This window comes from Nematostella vectensis, chromosome 3 (assembly GCF_932526225.1).
Source record: "Nematostella vectensis chromosome 3, jaNemVect1.1, whole genome shotgun sequence".
Taxonomy (NCBI): Eukaryota; Metazoa; Cnidaria; class Anthozoa; order Actiniaria; family Edwardsiidae; genus Nematostella; species Nematostella vectensis.
Genome location: NC_064036.1, coordinates 8,525,303 through 8,548,220, shown reverse-complemented (window position 1 = coordinate 8,548,220; position 22,918 = coordinate 8,525,303). Strand labels below are relative to the sequence as shown.

Here is a 22,918-nt window from a genome sequence, read left to right as displayed (position 1 = left end):
GTCTGGGGGGGGGGGGGGGGGGGGGGGGTTCGGAAGCGCGCCCCTGGCCAAGGGCCTCCGCTCTTTTCAAATGTAACCGGGTTCATTACATATTCGCTTTCCTAGCGTGTGGATTTACCGAGGCGTTACAAAATGTTGCAATGGAATGCTTGCTTGCGAAGCTGTGAATTCAAATATACAGCTATTCTTTACCAGCATTTTGACACATGACGTTTGTCGTGGATCGCGATCCGTCGACTTCCTGTCCATTGTCATCCACGCACCAGCACTCTCCACTGCCACACTGAACCGGATTGTACGAGCCATCTCGTGCGCACCTCGGCACGAAAGCACTGTTTGATATTAAGGCTGTCTCAACAGCCTTCTGACAATTTGACAGAACGGATCCTAGAGAAGAAGCAAAAAGGAAATCTCTAAAACATCTTTCTAGAAAAACGTAGACGTGAGAAAATAAGGCGATCTAAAACTTAATAACAACCTACAAAAAGTACAGCTAATTCGTTCAATCTTTATAAAACAATTATGCTTTTAGTTTGGCTTATAAATTTTCCGCTAGAATTTCCAATAAAGAATAAGCCAGGACAGCAGGACAACATAATACGCATCTCTTATCAAAAGTTATCTCTCGTTATCTCTTATTTAAAGTTTGGATGGTTTTAGGAAGCTGGCTGCTAAAACGAACATTTAAAGTAAATGAAGAGTGTCGCAGCTATTCTGAATTAGATGTGTATTTTGTTTCTTTATAGTTTTTGTTCTATATTGGCCAGGAACATCATTAAAGAAAGATGAGACATTCGGCAGCACCCCTCTTACCTTGGCTTGGACAGTTAGGTTTCCCGTCAGCCCTTGCGTGTCGCGTACTCTTGACCTCGATCCCATGGGCGTTAACACAGGAGCACGTGACTCCTTGGCACTGAACCTCGGTAAAACGACCATCTTGGTCGCACTCCGGGGCCGCGGACTCCGCTACTGGAGAATTAGTCTCTTTGGCCTTGCGCTGGCAGATGGTATCCCCTCCTTCATGAAAATGTTTAAGGATTAAAGAAATAGCTTTATTACACGATTGACACGTTTTCCATTGTTGTGGCAAGTCCTTTATTTCACTAAAATACCTATGAATAATTTACAGTCTTCAAGAGCGGGGAGGGCTTGGTATATCAGCAGGGAAAAAGTGGGGTTTAATATGAACTCTAAGATTGAATGAGATAAATAACTAGAATACTAATGAAGAGGAGTAGGTTAAAAACTAGATAGTAACCGTGAATACTAATGAAGGACCATCATATTAAACCTTGAATAGAAATAAGCAAAAAGACACTACTTTTTAGCCACAGATTTGATAACAAGAACAATTAAATATTAACAATGCATCGATTCGAAATTCAAAAAGTTCAAGAAGTTCAGCCAAATTTTTATGTGCAGTTTTGGAAAATTATTCCAACAGCAAAGTTAGGCTGTGGTGTGGCTATCTGAGGCGTCTACTCACTCGTTCTGCTTGTTCATTGTCGTCAACAATGACAGATCTTGAAAATTGATATTTGGCGTAATAAAAGTAAGTCGGTTTTTATGCTGTAAGTGGGCTCTATTTTTGCAGCGTGCTCACACTGAAACTATGAGTTATGAAAATTTTGCAATTCAACTCCACCTTTGGGAATTGAGTCCGTGCATGGAGCAGCCCCGCTCTGTCTAAATGTTAATTTTGATTGTGTACAGTATTGATCTAATGAACTTTCAACTCTCCTGGGTTTTCTCGCAGGTCAATAATAACCTGAACCTGTTTGTTTTTTTTCTAAAAAAGTCAAATATTATTGTTAATTTTTGTATTACTTACTATTGATTTTTGTCTCTTTCTCCCAATGTAAATTGTTATTTACTAGGTATAGATCATGTAATAAGCCAGTTAAATACCTCGGACGTCTGCCTCCGTCCTCAGTATTTAACCCTTACTTAATAAGCAAAAGTTTACGGATCACTGATTTTTTTTATTTAAGAGACTAAACTTTTATGATAGATTGGCCCTAATCCCTTCAAGACCTTTATTTTTTGATACAAAACGTATCCGCCTACTTTACTACTTCACAAGGAAGAGCAATGCTACTTGCAAAAAAACAAAAACAGAAAAATCATATTCTATTATGTTGCCTGATCAATCTTTTAAACGCCAAAGCGAGGACGCACTCATTTAGAAGGGCCTGCGGTATGAAAGACGCGTGCCCACGGGCGGGATGGCTTTGGTTGTCAGTAGACTATCGAGCTTTGCAAAGCAAAGCATTGTACGCAATTATTATTTTGATTTTGATCTCAAATTGACTAAAAAAAGAAAGATTACATATTATCCACAAATAATAATAGCAAGTACAGAACAGGAAAAATGCGACCATTCAAAGTCTCTAAATAGTAAGATAAATATAAATTTGATAACAGAGCCATTTTATCTGCCGAAAAGTTTTTTGATCACTTGCATGCGTGGTTATGCTAATAAAAGATAGTACTTCAGTTGCGAATTTCTTAAAATTGCGAAAAATATTTGTTGCTTTGTGCGAAATCACCTACAACTTTTGAATGAACCAGAACCAATATAACGCAAAGAGATCAAGTATAGCTTGCTTTACATTTTTATGGATGATAACATAATTTTACCATGCGATTGTCTAACCGATTACCTTTCTGGTCGCACCACGCCTCGCCGCGAGCAATCTTCACCCTTGACTCAGCTAATTCTACGCCAAGGGAGGTAACGCAGTAACAATCCGACCTGTGGCATTGCCTTGGTTCGTACAGACCGTCTTGCAAACACCATGGGACAGACCGGGCTTCTAGCAACCAGTTCCTGGTCTTTTCCTGGTACTCCTCGTGACAAGGGGCCAGGGAGGCACCTGTTGTACATACAGAATAATAATAAACAGAAGTTGCACCACACTAGTGGTATATCACCAATGCTCCATTCTGATTGGCTGACTTACTAGAAGGCTATACGTTATCAGTAGAGAAAAGTTCAGAATTTGAGAGCAAAAAAAAGTGGCAAATGATCTACTAGTGACCCACTTGTCCAAATTGGCGATTGATTCAGCAGAGAGCATGAGGGCAAGATAAGGTGAAATTAACGGAATCAGTGAAATTAACGAAAATTATATTTTCTTCTCAAATAAGACTTTTTGAAGAGCTTGTTTTGTTATTTTTATGTGTCTCTATCGTACCGTTTGAATTCGAGTATTCAGCAAACAGGAGAAAATGGTTACACAAATAGTTTTTCATGACAAATAAAAACATTATAAGGAGCGTTTTGCATGGTTACCTATAGTAGGGCATCTAATGGTGCCGCTTGTTTGGGTGTCTGGGATCTCTTTGCCGCTCCTGTCTACGCACCAGCACTGTCTAGCTATCGCATTGCACTGGATCTCTTCGTACGCGCCGTCCTGCTTGCATTTCGGTGTGTTACCCTTGGTGAGGGATAACGCGAAGTCTTGGCCGCTGATTTGACACTTTGAACGCTGGTTTGCTTAAAAGAGAATGAAGAAGAAGCAGGTATGGTGAATTTTTAAAAGCGCACAAAACAGTTTTAAATATACTATAAAATGTAAAATTAAACAAGGACTTCATACGCCAATTTTATGCTTCATTATGTACATGAACAAGATATAATAAGAAGTGATACATATTTTAGAATATATGATACTTTTGCAAACTTTCTTGAATTACTTCTGCCACTAAAGTGGCAAGACATGTGTATCAATAAACGTTTTTCTTATTAGAAAAAGTTATGATGGTTAGATCCTACTATCACGTACGAGATAAGGGCTGTGAATCCTTGTCGGAATTCTTTCAGCTCCTTGCGAAAGCGAAAGATGATGTACTTGTTTACTTACCAGATTTTGAGCAGTCGGGTCTTCCTTGTACCAAACTAACCATTGTGCCTTCTATGATCGCTCCTTCCTGGTCCACGCAGTAACATTCAGGGCCGTAGCACTGGATTGGCTCATAGCTGCCGTCAGATACGCACCACGGTGCAACGCTTGCTGCCGATCGGCTCCGCAGCGCGGCCTGGAATTGCTCTTGGCACTTGGTCAGCGGTTCACCTAGAGAATGTGGGGTTGATTTGAATAAGCCAAAGATTAGATTTCGGGTCAGTACGCAGCTCTTACAAGCTGCAATTTGATTGGGCAAATGAACAATATCCGCACCTCGACACAAAGAACGAGAATAATAGAGACAAAAGAACTCCTTTGTAGAACAAAGATAATATGAGACAAAGCAGCTGCGTACTTACTCTAGATTTCAACGCTCAGGGGTGATGACATGATCTAATCAAAGGTTAGCTACCACACACGTTTCTAAAATAATCGCCTAACAGCAAAATCAGTAATCATTGTTTAACTATTTTGAAACGTTATACGGTTCAATGATAAAGGAGTATTCTTTCGTTTCCGTTATACGGTTCAATGAATAAGATGCAAACCTGTCTGTAAGTGAATGGATCGTAACTGACCTTGCTTCGTGCACTTGACGGGACCTGTACTCCTCGAGCCCATGATCTCTTGGCCATCGCTATCCACACACCAACACGCGCTGGTAGCAGGGTTGCACTGAACCTCCTCAAAACGACCGTCCGGCTTACAGGTGGGGGTGTATCTATCTGGGATTAAGCGTCTGCTGCCGAGTGCCTGCTTCTGCTTCTGGCAGGGTGTAAGGCTGACACCTTAAAAATAAAACAATAGTTATGGGAGCCTTTTCTCACTGATGGAAACAAAGACCGATGCTGTTTCAATTCCTGGTGCGAATGATCGAATTTACTTAATTTTCCGAGTTTTCTGGATTTTTAGAGAACGATCTTCCAAACTTTAGAGGGTTCTATTGAATTTGAAGGAAACGAATTTCCGAATTTCAAGAACGTTCTTTCGATTGTACCCCGGGAACAAGAAAGATATAACGAAGCAAGATAGTTACCTCGTTATTAGCAAGATCGTTCCCTCATTATAGAAAAAGCGTTTGGTCTTCCAGATTTGTCAAGAAACGTTTCCGCTAGTGTACGTTTTCCCTTGCTGGGTCACATATAGAAGAGATTTTTGTTATGCCACCTCCCAGAATCAGAAATCCTTGTATCCTTTGGAAGAAAATTCTAACGTAGATCTGCGCTGTCTAACCTTGAGCAGTGCAGTTAGGCGTTCCAGCTTCACTGAATAGCCGTGTTCCTGCGATTTCGTATCCGTCTACGTTGACGCAGAAGCAGTAGAACTCGTAACACTGAAGCCAGTTGTATCGGCCGTCAGGGGTGCACCAGGGTAGGTAACGCCCAGGAATCGGGCTACGGGACAACTGGACATATCGCCTTTGACAATCAGTCAGCATGTCTTTGTGGTCTGTAGAGACGAACCAAATAAATAAAAAAAATCAGATAGTGTTTCATTTACTGTGAATGATAAGCTGATTATAGACTTCATTGACTAGCGTCTTAGGAAGATGAGATAGGGTCAGCCTTTTTAAAGACAATAAAAAATGATTATGGGTCTGACCTGAGTGACTACGGATCTGACATGAGTGACTATGGATCTGACCTGAGTGACTACGGATCATACATGAGTGACTATGGATCTAACCTGAGTGACTACGGATCTGACCTGAGTGACTATGGATCTGACTTGAGTGACTACGGTTCTGACCTGAGTGACTATTAACGGTTCTGACCTGAGTGACTATTAACGGATCTGACCTGAGTGACTATGGATCTGACTTGAGAGTGGTGGGCAGAGAAGGGAATCCTTGGTACGTGTCCCTGGTCGTTCCTGGCCCCGGCTGTCGACACACCAGCATTCTCCCGTCACGCCTTCGCATTGCACTTCCTCGTAGTTGCCATCTGCCTTGCATCTTGGGATGTACTGACCAATACTCGGACGGATTATCGCTTGGTTATATGCTTGCTGGCAGGGCGTCAGTAAACCTTTCGCAAAAGATTGGTGTACGTTATATTTTGCCTTAATTAACTCAAATATTTTACGTGGAAGTTGTAATGCAAATAGGAAAATCATTCTATTTCCAAGCGCGTTAGACAACAAAAACACAATATAGCTGGACCTCCGTCAACAAAGACACCATTGAGAGGACTGTACTAATTAAGCAAAAATATAATAATCTTACATTTTGAACCTGTTTCAATGTATTTTGGACTTGCCTAAAGATGATTTTAAAAGGAAGATATCAAAACAATCACGTTTCGTACCAACAGAAGAACACGCGGGAAGACCTGCTTCTCTACGTGTGTCACTGCCGGCAATTCTCCCGCCATTTTGGTCCACACAATAGCAAATCTCGCCCTGACACTGAACGCTGTTGTAAGTGCCGTCCGTATTACACCGCGGAATGAAGGGTGAGGATGACTTGATTGCTTCCCGGTAAGCCTTCTGACAAACTTTCAAGTTAGAAACTGAAAAAGCACACACATAAAAAATATATAATTGTTGTTATTCAACTATTATGATTTAACTATAACTGTTTTGCTTATCTTAATTATCAGTCGATTTAAAAGCTGCTTGCAAAAGTTACTTACGATTCTTTTCGATAAAAGCTCCTCAATACTCGCATATAATCGAACATTGATCTATTTTCGATTTAACATCTGCTTGAAAAAGTTACTTACGATTCTTTTCGATAAAAGCTCCTCAATACTCGCACATAATCGAACATTGATCTATTTTTCTTTTGTCGGCAAAGTAGAGAAAGCTACGCACCATCGCATCTCCACGTTACCTTTACAAGCTCCAATAACAACTTCGTCCACGATTCCCTTCATTGCACCAAAAGATCCGACGGTGATAACTTTATCAAGGTCCGAGGCCACGTCAATCAGCTCGGCTCGACTGACCTCATCCCCCACTCCCAGAGCCCATATCTCTACGCCCTTGTCCTTGAGCCCCTGGGCTGCCATGTTGAGCGGGGTGGCCGGTCCCTTGTGGGTGGTCTGTCTCCCGTGCATGAGCACTAAAAGCACCTGCATCACAGAACACGGTCCATGTGAATACATGTGAATCTTTATTATAAGAACGTCCAGCCAGACTTTATCAAATTTTAGGAACTTGCTTAGATGTCGAGGCTCAGATAGCAGCAAAATATTGCTTTGTTAGTCTGATGCGTTCTACAGAATCAAATTGTGTTAATAATATCAACCTTAAATATTATTGCTATTGATCATTTCTCTGATTCTCTTAGCAATAATTCGTTGGGTATTATTTTTATATACACTTAAATTTAAGAACATCGTTAAACGATGTTCAGCCTTAAATTTCTCCAGAGTACGGCCCAGCCCCAACTAAAAAGTAGACCTTGTTATAAAAAATGGTTTAGCCAAAAATGATATCATTGATTATAAGGTTGCTACAAGAATTGGACTCTAACAAGTTACATTCATGAAATACAGTCTAACCAACCAAAATAGATTTGAACGGAAGGGCGGCTAGCTTGTTTGCTAATGCATTGTTGTGTGTGGGCCCTCCATCATCATAACGTATCGGACGCACCTTTTTGACAGCGATTCTCATGCCTGCTTTCTTAGTAAAAAGCTGTTGATTTGCAAGTGTCAGAGCTTTATCGGCAAAGGTATATCCTCTCTGATGACGGACACGATTCAGAAGTGTCTTCACGTTCGCGGATGTAAGCTTGCCGCCTGAGGAAGTACAACCAAAACAATGTAAAGGCTGTGAATACGTCGTACGAAGAGACAAATAGCCATGCGATGGATACGACATACCTTAGATTTCTTAAATTTTTATTTAACTCCACATATTCATTCCTCACTATTAATAATTAACAATTGCAATTTGGAAAACCAGAAAGTTTTTAGGTATGACGTATTTATTATACTTGCAAAAGGAAAAAGAAGATTTACAAAAACAGCTGTCCATACAGAGGACCTTTGGGCACGTTTCTGAGGCAAATCTGTCGAAACTCACCTTTAAGTGTATTGAATCTGAACTCCAGTACAGGTGTGGTCGAGTATGATATGGCTCCCACATGAGTCACGGACTCCAAGATCTCGAAGCCATCTACAGTGCTCTTGACAAAGTCGATGATGTGCGGCCATTGATGATTACGGATACTTCCAGAGGCATCGATTATAAATCCAAGATCTAGAGTTGAGTTGCACTTTTGCTCTGCGTAACATTAGAAATAGATAGTAACCTGCAAAATGGTCATTATACCAAGATAGCTTTTTGGCGTATAATGGACTGATATGATCACTTTGGTCAGACAAGGTTGGCCTATAGATGTGGCAGAAATCCTACACACTGGTCTTTAAGCTTTTTTCCTTCTTGAGCTCCAATTCCAATGGCTTAAGTTCTCAATCCCTATTTGAAGTTCTTAAAATCTCAGATTTATGAATGGTAGGAGCTGGTCCAATTTGTTTTAACTTTGCAACTAGACAATTTGTAGGTCCACTGTCCACTGTACTATGGCCGCATGGCATGTAGCATTTAGTACATTCCAAAATGTGGTGGCAATCCTTCCGACTAGGCTGGCAACCTGAACACAAGGATCAAACTGGCTGCCTAACCCAAATGCTAATAATCGTATGATTGTCTTATCTAAACACTAAAAAAATGTACGGGAAATATTAAAGCCCCAATACCTTTCCCCACCTGGAGGTGGGTAAGTGGAGAGAGACAGGTTAAAAACTATATCGTAAAATCAAGTTTATATTATTGACACATTGGCTCACCAAGCTTAGGGGGTTTGACGCACGATCTCTCGCAGCCCATCGCCCACACACAGCACTTCATGTCATCTTCACAATCGCTATCTACGTCACATTCGTGCCCGACCTCATCTGCGCATGACGCCAAACCGCGAGGCAGGGGTAACGGACACTTGCCAGGCTTTGCTGGCAGGAAAAAAATAATTATAACATTGGCGCGAGTTATTGTAAAACAAAATTCATTTTGTGTAAATTAGACTTTTCCAATTAGTCCCTGCCATCACTGAAAGCGATATCTGATTTCCACCCAGAAAATATTTGGGTCCATACTTGAAAAAAAATCGTTTTTCGACACAAGATTTGCTGGGATCAAGATATCGAGCAGAGAATTTGATATAAAAAGAATGTATAGAATAAGTCGGTCAGACAGACCAGCCCTTAAAGATGAACTTTAAAAAATACCATAACCTTGTGTGAGATGTTCATTTTACTTACTTGGTACAACGGGGACGACACATTTCCTTTCACACCCGACTTTGCAGCACTTGAGTCCCATCTGACAGTCCTGATCTTCCAAACACTGGTCTACTCCGGGGGCGCTGCAAACCTCTGAACTTGCAGATACGGGGCATTTCTTAGATTGTTCCACATCTGAAAATATGCATTTACAATAGCAATTAAAATGTGGGGAAAAAAGTGAGGAAAGAGAAGAACAAGGAGAAACAAAGTAGTAGAAGACCCGTTTTCAAACTACAAGTCCCTCTTTTAGCCTGATTTTCATCCAGCTCTCGTGCACTTAGTTTCGCCATTTTTCGTCCATCGACAAAGAAGCGCAGGTTTCAGATGTGATAAGGAAAGTATATTTATTGTGCTCACCTCCTTGGCAAAAAGCCTCGCACTTTCTCTTCGTGACAAATCTGTTGGTGTTGCCGCCACATCCGCTATAAACGAAAGGTTTGCATATCCCTGCTGCTTTATCAAAGTACCACCGAACTACGAAGTTCTTGAAGCCGCAAGTACCGTAGTCCGGCTGGTTTGTACATCTAGAGATTGACTGGTCTTTAGCGATCGTCCTCTTGGGATTCTCTGCAAAGTAGGTCACGGTCAAATTATTCGGCGTTAGCTGTCGAGATTCGGGTTTTGTTAATTCTACTTTTAGATGGATTAATATAAGAAGAGCTCTAATCAATCAAAAGTAGCGGCCTTATTTTGCTGATTATAGTCAAAGTCGCTATAACCAATATCCTCCTTTTTGTCTCCACATAAATGTTTCATGATAATACTGTATTATCAATGTTTTTTTCTGCGACAAACAAAACGTCAGGTAGGACAAAAAAGATTGGTAATATCTCATTATAAAAATTGTATCAACTAAAAATGGGCTTAGCATTTGTTACCATTCATTGTACAAGTGTATGATTTTTCACGTTATCGCACTAACCTTTTAATTCAACTGTGACTTTTGCCAACGTGCTCGTGCCAGATGAACCAACCGCCTTACATAAATAGACACCCCTGTCAGATGGTGTCACCTTAGAAAAGACTAGCTTATCTCTTTTTACTGAAGCCACAGGAGAAAGTCTAGCTCCATTCATTCGGCTCCATGTGATATATAGCGGTTTTCCTGTGAACTGACACCACAGAGATCCCGCTTCGTCTATCTTCAGCGCTTGTTTGCGCTGGTGATTGACACTGACGTGTATAAGGCCTGGATAGATAAAAGGTATCGTTCCAGTCTAAATGTCAACACTTAGCACACCTTTAAGATTCTCCGATTAGTAATACCGTAAACATTGTAATGATATGTCACGCTATACTTATGTCACGCGATTCACATCCGGGTTCTGTTTCTGTGTGTGTAATAAATTCAACATGGCGGCGTTCACCATGCGGTCGTTTGTCTGACTCGTAAATAACTTAACATTACAAACATTACAGTGAAACATCTAATCTTAAACAGTAGCAATCTTGCAGGTGTTTACCCAATGATTTTTTTGCTATGAGCCGTTCGTGGGCGCCATCTTTTTTCGTCCTGGCCGCGAAAACAAGATGACTGCTACGACTCGGCAAAAAAACCCTAGGTAAACGCCTGCAGGCTACTTAAAATGGTAACGTGAACGTCGCAAAAAAACAATTTTTTTTAGATCTTAAAAGTTCGACACATGCGCGAAGGTAATCTTCAGCGGTGAACAATTCCAGGCGAATGAAGATGGGTCTCTACCACACTCATCACGGCTTGTTTTTTTTATATTTTCTTGGTTGCCCCAGGGGCAGATTGAGATGTCGTCATGCGTCCATTATGATTGATAGTCCCCGAAATAAAGGTCCCTCGCACATTTTTGTATACACTATTGTATGTAGGAGATGTGACATGACGGAGAAGAATGGGAGTGTGTCGTACCTTTGTCACATGCACCATAGTAAAGTGTAGTAATTGTTTTGCCCTAGGGGAGGGGAGATTGAGTCGTACCTTTGTCACATGCACCACGGTAAAGAGCAGTAATTGTTTAGCGCTGGGGAGGGGAGGGTGATTCGTACCTTTGTCACATGCACCACGGTAGAGTACCGTGATTGATGAGCCCTAGGGGAGGGGAGAGTGAGTCGTACCTTTGTCACAAGCACCACGGTAGAGTACAGTGATTGATGAGCCCTAGGGGAGGGGGGGGGGGGGGTGAGTCGTACCTTTGTCACATGCACCACGGTATAGTACAGTGATTGATGAGCCCTGGGGGGGGGGGGGGGGGGGGGTAAGTCGTACCTTTGTCACATGCACCACGGTAAAGTCCAGTAATTGTTGAGCCCTGCGGAGGGGTGGGCGAGTCGTACCTTTGTCACATGCACCACGGTAGAGTACAGTGATTGATGAGCCCTAGGGGAGGGGGGGTGAGTCATACCTTTGTCACATGCACCACGGTAGAGTACAGTGATTGATGAGCCCAGCAAGCACGCTGTTTTGTTCAGCTCACATTTGCTGTTGTATGTGATACCATCTGAGGCACACAGGCGGTCTGAAGGCTGTGCTGGTGAGCAGGTGCTTGTGCACCGACACTCGGCCATGCCGAAACTATTGATGACGCACTCTTCTCCTTGATTGGAACATGTCTTCTCAGAGCAAGGATCTAAAGTATGACAAAAGCATTCAATATTAACGCCTTCATGATTGAGAAACCTTAGAAAAAAAATTACATAAAAAATATTAAGACCAATAAGGTTAAATAACGTTAAGAAGTGGAGGTGACGGCCCAGCCGATCGACCCCAAAAAAGTCAAAGGTCTCTTTCAAACGTTTTTAATTTAATTACAAATAGAACAAAGTCAAAATGCTCATCTTGCAAAGATTACGATACAATTAATGATGCGGGTACATGAGCAGACTTTGAAGCCAGCGTTTGTATACTGATGACAATTTTCTCAAAACATGGCATTATTTTTAAGACATTTGACGACTGAGTATGTTAAGCATTTCCCCTGCCTTTTTAGAATAGAGAAGATGGCAGAAGCGGACGGAGAGGGGACATGATCCGAGTATCTTATAAAACAAAACTCACTCGGCATTTCGGCTCACTTTCGCAGTTGACAACACAGGTTTATTCCTTACTACTCACTCAACGTTAATTTTGATATATCATTCAGATGTATTTATGGTATTGTGTGAAAACTCTGGAGTTAGTTTACTAGTCTGGACCATTAATTATCCGTCATTTTTCTCGTGGCATTTGTCTTTTTATTAGCGTGAGAGGTATGCGTGCCACTTGTATATGGACCGGCATCTACGATATGCCCCATGTAAACAATACTCAAAATATTTAGCCTTTATCCCCCCTTTATGAACGAGCTTAAAATTATACCAACCATATCAGCATGGTGATTTTCGGTTTCTGAAATAAAGCTGTTTGGAATGTCTTCTAAGTGAGCAAGCTGCGAACAAGGTGGCGATGAATTTCTGCTATTTAATTAGCCGGGTCAGGGGGTTAAACTATTTGCGTTTTCGACTCAGGGTTGGAGAAAGGGTATTGCGAGGAAAAGTGCATACAGAATAATACAACAACATCGCTTTCAAAGCAACATCGCTTATAAAGTCAAGCTATTGTGAACAGACGATACAAAGAGAAATGCTCGAGCTGGCAATATGTCTATGGTCTTTGTACGAAGAAAATCAACAGAACGCTGGAATGAATAGTCGTTTTGAACTTGTAGTGATAATGAAAACGCCATACTTTTATCACATTATAATCAATGTTACACTCTTTTGACCTTACAAAGGATGTTTACACAACAAGAGAATTAACTAAAATTGCGCAAAAATGTCATCCAAAGACAAAACATGCGTCACTTTAGCGCTCGCTTTTTGGGCATTTTTTTCTATCTAATAATTCTGGTAAAAAATTTTTTCGCTCTTCACCTTATTATTGCCATTGCAAATCATCGGAGTGTGTCTAAGGTTAGTCATCGGAAGTTCGCCCACGGTTACATATAATTAATAGAGTAATCGCGTTACGTGTTTACGAAAGCTCGCATGAGTAGGGGAAGGTCATGCTGAGGGGTAGACTAGCTATCCTATCATTTTACTACATAACAACAGCTGGTCATAACGGTCGGAAGCGCTGGAAAGAGTCGATATATGGCAAAACATCACACTATAGAGTCACACTAGAACTGACGAGTCCAAAGCATCAAGTGTGTCTCTAGGAATTATTCGAATCTTGCCAGAGAAAAAAAAGATAAGTTTTGTCTAGGATCCAGCTATCGGATAAGCGATGAAGAAAGTGAGTTCAGATGCGTTACAAAAATGCTTCTAGCTCAGCGGTCATTCTGAGTTCATGCCAAGTGGTCCGCCTTAAACCTATGCTTTGCAGGAAGCAGGCAAACGCACTGCCTACTAGAAACATCGGCACGATTCTTATGACGGAACAAAACACAACTGGAAAACACATTTTGTTTCGCGGGTTTCTGATGAATTAATTATGCATTATCTGCGCTGTTCTTCCCGGGCTTGGCGAGAGTGGATAAATTATCCTTTTAAAATGAAGTTAAAAAGGTGGTCGACTGCCGATTCAGTGAAAAGTGCAAGTGAAGGTGTTGTCTAAATGCGAAAGAAAATAAGTAGGCATAAACACAGACTTCTTGACCTTTGGGTGCGTTTACGAGTACGAGTGTATATCTCCAACAGAATATAGCTGGCCTCAAAGTTAATTCAATTCAACCGAACAAAGGGTTACGTATGATATTAGCCACCGAATCCCTGATGACACGAGGAGTGATGAGGCTGAACGAGTGACCTAAGAACTTGCTCCGTGTTTCGCAGGAGATTGTTCAAGTGCACCCATATCCTAGACTTATACCCAGAGGCAAGTCAGCCTTAGTAATCATCGGGGAAAAAAGGCAAGCGTTGATCGTTTTGGGTGGAGGAAAAGGAGGCTTCCCTATTGGTTGAAGGACTCTCCTGGTCCAAGCTGCGTTTGGCTATGGGGTTGTAGTGGGGCAGGGTCCCAATCACTCACTCAAGCTCAACATCCTTATTTCGTCCAATGAAAAGGATAAATCAAAACCATGTTAAAGTCTCAATCATAACAAATTGCTAAATTCCGCTTGAGGTTGTTACAAAACAGTGATATTTGAGGAACGTTTTTGGTAATTAAACCCATGTTTAGTTTGCTTCGTCTGTGTACTTCTCTTGCTGAGCGTCTCACCAGGAGCCATTCACACACACCTTAGGCATGCATACCTCGCACTAGAATCGTCCATTCATGATCTTTTCTTTCTCAAGACATGCTGCTATTATGCGTAGTGTGTCTCATTCTTGTTTGTCTGAGCAGTGTAGTACTCCGCTCCTGTCGCTCGTTCTAAAGAGTTGGGGTGTCGCCCAGTGCGCTTCAAGAACTCCGGCATGAAGGTTTAGTAACCGTGAAAGGATTACATTCAAGATGAACGGATAACTTCCTGCCTGCTGCGAGATATAGCAAAATAAAGCTAAATTCCTCAATAAACACCACTACACGAGCTTTTAAATGATTTCTCGAGAGATTTGAACCGTTTGATGGTCTTGAAAGCAATTTTAAAGGCGAACGCTATATTTAAGGATAAGAACAGTTCAATTTGCATTTTAAAGTGAGATCGGTATATCGTCCCATATCCTATGGCTAGATTCCTTTCGTGATTAGGCCCTAGCTTGACACAGTACGGTGGACAAATGATCTAGTAGAAAGTCTAAACTTCTTTCCTAAATGAGGCAGTCGTGCGACGGACAACATCAACAAAGTCATAAATGGCTCAAAAACCACCTCAAATAATCTGATATAGGCTGGTTCGAAATAAAGCACAAGTCAAACGGTTAAAATGTTCATGTTAAGCATTTTGTTAACAGGTCTGATCAGACCGCGAGTTGTCGTGAGTTGTGTTAAACACTAATCTTAGCTCCTAATCGCGATATTTTCTTGATCGCGATCAAGTTACTTTTGTAAAGTTGTGTAACATCAAAAAAAAATTTTACCCATTTTCTTGTAAAGTTCAACACTTAATCTGATGTATTATCGTAATAAAAACGCATCTTGTATTGTTAGTAGATAAACATAAACTATTTAGGCGCACTTTGTATAACACGTAAGATGCCCACGCTGGGACGTAGACTTCGTCCCATATCTACGCTTATTTGTCATGAGTATGTAAACTAAACACGTTTTTTTTATATAAAGATGTTGTCATACCTTGCTTGATTCCCGAAGATGAAACCACGAGAAGAGCCGCCAGGAGAAGTACTTTCGGGAGCGACATGTTATCGCATCATTGATCCAAAACCTCTGCACCCTTCGTGAGTTGGCACATCTGGAATCATCGCCTTCGTATACAACACTACGCCCTGCATGACGCTATTACGAACCCCACCTCTGAGGGGATGAACAGGATAAACCTTCAGGTGCCGCTATCACGTGACCTTGTCCATGCGCATTGACTTCCTGATGGAAGGTTCTTGTGTTACAGGTTTTGCAGTTAACGTATGATCACATAGCGCGTTTGACGCCGATATTCTAGTCATTACATTAGTAAAAAACAGGAGAGAAGGTCGAACGGTGTTTTTATTTTTGTACCTTACAACATTGGTAAGAATGTTTTATCATTGGCGCGCCATGTGGTGAAAGCGGGAGAAAAATGCCTCTCGCTTATTGGAAGCAGCCGCTCAATGTCACCCTCATTCAGACAAACATTACAGCCCCTAGGCCTGATTGAGCATTGTCCTTGGAGAACGAAAAAAAAAATATCTGTTTTCCCTCGATCAGAAAGGAAAGTATCTCCACGATGGAGTTCTTCCAATTGGATGGGCTCCCTGTGGATCCAATCCGCCGTTCACTAGAGATTATCTTTGTTTCTTATTATTCGAAATGCCGCCATTAATACTCGGCGAACGCCAGATTTCTGCTGAGATGAAATGCGCTCAAGTCTTTCTTTTGTTAAATTACTGATCAAGCTCTGTGAAGTTCAGAAAATAACACCCATAAACACAGCAAAGGTTTAATAGGTGAGCAATGCTGTGGAGTCATTTGGTATCATACAATTCCCTTGGCTCGGTTCCCAGCAGACGTGTGTATCGCGGGCTCACACGAACGAGCTGGAAATCGAGCCGAACAATTCCCTTGTAGTTGTAAAATTACTCGTTGAAACGTTATTGCCCTCAAATGAACGATATACACCAACCAGCACCACTTCGCCATATCAATCGTATCATGTAGGCATATCAAGTGTTTTAAATGCCTCTCTTTGAGCCAACATTAACTGAGTATTAAGTAATGCTCCGTGTAAGAACTACGGTGAATCGATAGGTCCTGCGGCAATAGGGGTTCGTTATCTTTTTAACTAATCTAACTAATATTGCTATGCTTATTGGTTCAAGACGCTCTGCCCGCCAAATTTGAACTTTGGAGTCACATTTCTCTGAAATAAGCGCTCTTGCACTCATATGTATTAGGGGGCTTAGGTTCGAAGTAAGAAAGCTTTCAACCTTTGCATTTTTGTTAAAATCGTATGTTCGGAACATGGAGAAATCCCTTTCGGATATCTGCTAATAACTTTTTATACTTCACTTATTACAATTTTGCGCTTTGTCTCTTGCCAAAGCAAACATTCCGCTGGCTAAACGTGTGAAAATACGGTCTCACATTTCCAAAAGCCTGTTAGTGCGGTAGAATTTAGCTTTCCAAAGAAAGTCACTTTTTCTTTCAAAGATTTTTGACAACGATTTTCATGTTAAGATAACTTAACGATAACTAAAACGATTCACGCCTTTAAATAAAGTTACCAATTTTGCTTTATTCGATCCTCAATACAACTATTATCGCATACAAGCCACAGCAATAAAGTTTACTGGAATTCACAGTAGTAGCAGCCCTCTAATTATTATTTCATCGACACAGACAGAACACACAATATTTTCTTAAAACAAGCCGCAAGCAAGGTTTATTCCATAAGCTCATTGATGAAGTCGAGAGTGTCCAGCTTATAATCGGGGTCTCCGTCTTTGATACATAGTAGGCCATGAGGACTCACGTCCTCATGGCCTACTATGTATCTTCTACTTCAATGCATCGTTCTATGTCCTTTAGTTCTATGTCCCTTTGTTTAGTTGATGCTTTCATGAGTCGTACAGCATCAACTGATGACGGCAAAATTTGCCCTAGTGCAGAGGTTTCCTCAATGTCCTGTAAAAAAAGTACACACAAACTTAAGATTCCTTCTCAACTTCATTTCTTGAATATCAGAACTTATAAAAAATACAAGGCAACTACAGTCAACTCCCTCAGAAGCAGACACGTCATGAACTAAAAACAGTGTTACAAGGGCTGTCAGCTAATGAAAATGAAGAAAGACATTGTTGCTTACAATTCTTTCACTTAGACGGGAGTTTGCTGTACCTCAATTTCAGGGTGTCAAACCCCAGGATGTTTCGCTACATTCAAGGAATACATTCGGGCTTGTTGGTATTTACATTTCACCCAGCTTATAAATCAGGCTCAAATAACTTATATTTACATATTCACATCGTAAACTCAAATGACAACTTCCCGTAATAAAACTCTTTAGTAAAATAGAACGAGTAAAATATTTCGTTCCCTTCTGAACCAATTATTTGTCTCTCAAGTACTTATTGACCTATGAATTTTTTACCTGGAATGGTTCTAACGCGGCTTCAGCAGCGGCGCTGGTCTCAGAGGTTTCCGGTTGGAAAAACACGCTGGACCTTGAGGCAGTTTCATCTCTACAGCTCTGCAATTTTGATTTTCGAAATAAATAACAAATTGAAAAGGAGGATCAAGACTGGTCAAGACAGTACAGAAACAGCAGAATCTATACGGCAACAGAACATTGACTTTGAGAAAGATCATTTTTCTCACCTCATGTGAAGTTTTCATGCGTTTGTTTCCAAGCTCCAAATCGACTCTGTCGATACTGCTGTCGGCAGTATGTACAAATGCTTCTAGACCAGCCCTTTTTGCCTTTGTCATCTAGCTCCAAGAAAACTTTCTCTACTCTGTTCGCCTTTCTCAGGGACCTCTGTTCCACATCTGAAGGCTTACTGCCACACCAAGCCTCGTGGTTTGGGCAGCAACGTGCCTGCCTTTTGAACACCATACCAAGCTTTTCTAACTTCTCGGACAAAGTTTGCAAGCAAACAGAACTCAGAAGCGTTTCTTTAAAGTATAAACAATAGATTTTCAAACTATTTTCGAAGAGATAATGAATAGCGAGAGACTTGTCTTAATATATCGAGGAGGAAGCATGTAGAATTCAAAATGGCGACGTGAGCGCTAGGTCGGAAATGTAACTTCCGAACATACGATTCGGACAAAACTCGGGGATAAGTCGTAACAATGCAACCTTTGTTTTATTCTTAATTTAAATGTTTGTCAATCAATGGATAAGATACGGAAAACACCCGAAGATGTATTTTAGCCAATCAGAGGGCAGGATTTTACTGAAGCTACTTCTGCGCATGCGTTGCCGCAGGGTACCGTAGTTCTTACACGAACCATTACTTAAAGTGGCAACCGCACCAGTTTACTTCCGTCGGGACGACGGAAACCTTAAGCGATAAAAGACAAAAGAATCTATTAGAATATGCACTAACAGGTCAACCGCGCGTTACATGCTTGAAGAGACTTTCAAAAGACACACTGCTTTTTCAATTTGGAAATACTTTTTTATATAAATCATTGGAAATTGTTTCGTTTGTCACCGGAAGTAAACTGGTGAGATTGCCGGTGTAAATCACGCTTTGCCTCTCATTCGGACTGTATGCAGTCTGGGATTATTGTTAAACTGGTAATATTATGGAATTCATCCAATTAATGTACGGAACGATATTCAGGATAGGCTTAAATACGCTAAGATATCATGCTTTTAATTAGGATGTTTTAAAACATCCCATCGTTATTATCATTTCCATCGTTAGTTTTGAGTGAATTAGTATTATCAGTAAGTAAATCATAATCTAAATATGTTTGAATTATTTATAAATATAAAATATATTCCTTGTATATCAAATATAGGTGGCAAAGGGAGGCATAAAGGGGCCAAGTTTGGCGATTTTAACTTCGATATGAAGAATTCCTTCTTTGGTGGTCTGATGGAATCGGACCTACGCATCCCCTAGGTACTCGCCTAAAATTAGCCAATCAACCACTCGTAGTATAAAAATCGTAGTTCAATATATTTTTATGCCACATCACAGGAGAGACCTTATTCTTTCCATCCATCAAAGAACGAGATACCTGTGTGCTGTATTCCACAGATAAACCAGACAAGATCTAAAAAAGAAAAGCATAGGCCAACATTATATAGCAGAAGGTATCTTTGACACACACAAGCTTATCTGTCGTGTTTGTAGAAGGAGGTAGCGTATAAGTTGCTGTTTATAGAGCGTATAATTATTTATAACCTAGTAAAGCCTGCCCCGACCCAAAGTCGCCCACTTCACTTTCCCTTATTAAAGCGCGCATTTTTCTGGGTAAGCGTAGCAAACAGAAACGGGCGTGCGACGAGGCAAAAGACAATTTTCTAAGCTTGGAAAAATGTGTTTGTGTTTTATAATTGCATGCAGGCACGTAACCAGGGGAGGGGTGTGCCAAAAAGTGGGTCACTTAGCAAGGAATTTGATCAATACTATGCTTTTTCCATGTGATACCTATGACTCTCCTTCCACCTCAACAAATCCTGGGTACGCGCCTGGCAATGTTTAAAAGTATTTTGCCAGTTTTATGTTATGGCAATTTGGTTAGCTTCTCTAAACAATCAATCTAAATGTTCAAGAGCTTTTACAAACTTCGCTGGGACGTAGACTTCGTCCCATATCTACGCTTATTTGTCATGAGTATGTAAACTAAACACGTTTTTTTTTTATATAAAGATGTTGTCATACCTTGCTTGATTCCCGAAGATGAAACCACGAGAAGAGCCGCCAGGAGAAGTACTTTCGGGAGCGACATGTTATCGCATCATTGATCCAAAACCTCTGCACCCTTCGTGAGTTGGCACATCTGGAATCATCGCCTTCGTATACAACACTACGCCCTGCATGACGCTATTACGAACCCCACCTCTGAGGGGATGAACAGGATAAACCTTCAGGTGCCGCTATCACGTGACCTTGTCCATGCGCATTGACTTCCTGATGGAAGGTTCTTGTGTTACAGGTTTTGCAGTTAACGTATGATCACATAGCGCGTTTGACGCCGATATTCTAGTCATTACATTAGTAAAAAACAGGAGAGAAGGTCGAACGGTGTTTTTATTTTTGTACCTTACAACATTGGTAAGAATGTTTTATCATTGGCGCGCCATGTGGTGAAAGCGGGAGAAAAATGCCTCTCGCTTATTGGAAGCAGCCGCTCAATGTCACCCTCATTCAGACAAACATTACAGCCCCTAGGCCTGATTGAGCATTGTCCTTGGAGAACGAAAAAAAAAATATCTGTTTTCCCTCGATCAGAAAGGAAAGTATCTCCACGATGGAGTTCTTCCAATTGGATGGGCTCCCTGTGGATCCAATCCGCCGTTCACTAGAGATTCTCTTTGTTTCTTATTATTCGAAATGCCGCCATTAATACTCGGCGAACGCCAGATTTCTGCTGAGATGAAATGCGCACAAGTCTTTCTTTTGTTAAATTACTGATCAAGCTCTGTGAAGTTCAGAAAATAACACCCATAAACACAGCAAAGGTTTAATAGGTGAGCAATCCTGTGGAGTCATTTGGTATCATACAATTCCCTTGGCTCGGTTCCCAGCAGACGTGTGTATCGCGGGCTCACACGAACGAGCTGGAAATCGAGCCGAACAATTCCCTTGTAGTTGTAAAATTACTCGTTGAAACGTTATTGCCCTCAACTGAACGATATACACCAACCAGCACCACTTCGCCATATCAATCGTATCATGTAGGCATATCAAGTGTTTTAAATGCCTCTCCTTGAGCCAACATTAACTGAGTATTAAAGTGGCAATCGCAGCAGTTTACTTCCGTCGGGCCGACGGAAACCTTAAGCGATAAAAGACAAAAGAATCTATTAGAATATGCACTAACAGGTCAACCGCGCGTTACATGCTTGAAGAGACTTTCAAAAGACACACTGCTTTTTCAATTTGGAAATACTTTTTTATATAAATCATTGGAAATTGTTTCGTTTGTCACCGGAAGTAAACTGGTGTCATTCGGACTGTATGCAGTCTGGGATTATTGTTAAACTGGTAATATTATGGAATTCATCCAATTAATGTACGGAACGATATTCAGGATAGGCTTAAATACGCTAAGATATCATGCTTTTAATTAGGATGTTTTAAAACATCCCATCGTTATTATCATTTCCATCGTTAGTTTTGAGTGAATTAGTATTATCAGTAAGTAAATCATAATCTAAATATGTTTGAATTATTTATAAATATAAAATATATTCCTTATATATCAAATATAGGTGGCAAAGGGAGGCATAAAGGGGCCAAGTTTGGCGATTTTAACTTCGATATGAAGAATTCCTTCTTTGGTGGTCTGATGGAATCGGACGTACGCATCCCCTAGGTACTCGCCTAAAATTAGCCAATCAACCACTCGTAGTATAAAAATCGTAGTTCAATATATTTTTATGCCACATCACAGGAGAGACCTTATTCTTTCCATCCATCAAAGAACGAGATACCTGTGTGCTGTATTCCACAGATAAACCAGACCAGATCTAAAAAAGAAAAGCATAGGCCAACATTATATAGCAGAAGGTATCTTTGACACACACAAGCTTATCTGTCGTGTTTGTAGAAGGAGGTAGCGTATAAGTTGCTGTTTATAGAGCGTATAATTATTTATAACCTAGTAAAGCCTGCCCCGACCCAAAGTCGCCCACTTCACTTTCCCTTATTAAAGCGCGCATTTTTCTGGGTAAGCGTAGCAAACAGAAACGGGCGTGCGACGAGGCAAAATACAATTTTCTAAGCTTGGAAAAATGTGTTTGTGTTTTATAATTGCATGCAGGCACGTAACCAGGGGAGGGGTGTGCCAGAAAGTGGGTCACTTAGCAAGGAATATGATCAATACTATGCTTTTTCCATGTGATACCTATGACTCCCCTTCCACCTCAACAAATCCTGGGTACGCGCCTGGCAATGTTTAAAAGTATTTTGCCAGTTTTATGTTATGGCAATTTGGTTAGCTTCTCTAAACAATCAATCTAAATGTTCAAGAGCTTTTACAAACAAGCTCCTTCAAAGAATATGCAAGACATGGCAGGGGTAAAAAGCCGATTGAAAAATAGAATATACCCATGATTCAGTGGAAAAAGCTTACCAGAATTTTCTTCTTTTCTAATTGTTTTTGTCTTACTTTTTAAAGTAGTTTATGGTTGCTTTGTAATTGAATACTACATGGTAGTCCCACTTAGCATCTAGCCATGGAATTCTAATTATATTACCTCATATTGAAACGCTTGTAGATTTAAGGATCTCATGAAATCCATAAAATAACTTCCTGTCCGTCTCCCAAATTACATCGTTTGCTTTGCGGTAATAATCCAATTTCACTTACACGTCGAGCAAACTCTCAATGAATAGTTTCGAGCGGATGCAGTCAGGCTTAATAGACAAAGGGTTACCGGGTGAGAGGAGACAGCGACTAATGCATTCATTGCGTAATGGCGAGACGGGCACCAATCTCTCTGTCATGTTTATTTACTCATGTTTAAAGTTTCTCAAGTCTACTAT

General features: G+C 40.8%; 1 protein-coding gene and 2 long non-coding RNA genes across 14 annotated transcripts in view; 2 read left to right on the top strand and 1 right to left on the bottom strand.

Annotated features, from left to right (window-relative positions):
• LOC5512067 overlaps positions 1 to 16,558 on the bottom strand; it is a 77,879-nt gene extending 61,321 nt beyond the window's left edge. For 4 of the 12 annotated variants that reach the window (XM_048725353.1, XM_048725354.1, XM_048725352.1 and 1 more), the window contains exons 1-18: positions 15,387 to 16,553; positions 11,578 to 11,802; positions 10,125 to 10,391; positions 9,560 to 9,769; positions 9,179 to 9,334; positions 8,708 to 8,869; positions 7,941 to 8,141; positions 7,509 to 7,654; positions 6,742 to 6,982; positions 6,215 to 6,418; positions 5,708 to 5,935; positions 5,142 to 5,357; positions 4,487 to 4,696; positions 3,867 to 4,076; positions 3,296 to 3,499; positions 2,664 to 2,876; positions 814 to 1,017; positions 193 to 387 (exon numbers count right to left, since the gene is read on the bottom strand). In XM_048725353.1, the coding sequence (XP_048581310.1) occupies positions 193 to 387; positions 814 to 1,017; positions 2,664 to 2,876; positions 3,296 to 3,499; positions 3,867 to 4,076; positions 4,487 to 4,696; positions 5,142 to 5,357; positions 5,708 to 5,935; positions 6,215 to 6,418; positions 6,742 to 6,982; positions 7,509 to 7,654; positions 7,941 to 8,141; positions 8,708 to 8,869; positions 9,179 to 9,334; positions 9,560 to 9,769; positions 10,125 to 10,391; positions 11,578 to 11,802; positions 15,387 to 15,453 (3,559 nt within the window). In that variant the 5' untranslated portion in view covers positions 15,454 to 16,553. Of the gene's footprint in view, positions 1 to 192; positions 388 to 813; positions 1,018 to 2,663; positions 2,877 to 3,295; positions 3,500 to 3,866; positions 4,077 to 4,486; positions 4,697 to 5,141; positions 5,358 to 5,615; positions 5,637 to 5,707; positions 5,936 to 6,214; positions 6,419 to 6,741; positions 6,983 to 7,508; positions 7,655 to 7,940; positions 8,142 to 8,707; positions 8,870 to 9,178; positions 9,335 to 9,559; positions 9,770 to 10,124; positions 10,392 to 11,509; positions 11,549 to 11,577; positions 11,803 to 15,386 lie in introns of those variants that run through there. The other 8 variants (XM_048725357.1, XM_048725358.1, XM_048725349.1 and 5 more) reach the window with 6 other exon arrangements.
• On the top strand, positions 11,839 to 15,747 carry LOC116618112. The gene is made up of 2 exons (XR_004296042.2): positions 11,839 to 12,267; positions 15,375 to 15,747. It is a non-coding gene; the product is annotated as an uncharacterized LOC116618112 (long non-coding RNA).
• A 670-nt stretch (positions 16,559 to 17,228) lies between the features above and the next one.
• Positions 17,229 to 20,450, top strand: LOC125561293. Its single transcript, XR_007307324.1, has 2 exons — positions 17,229 to 19,518; positions 20,078 to 20,450. It is a non-coding gene; the product is annotated as an uncharacterized LOC125561293 (long non-coding RNA).
• Positions 20,451 to 22,918: the final 2,468 nt, after the last annotated feature.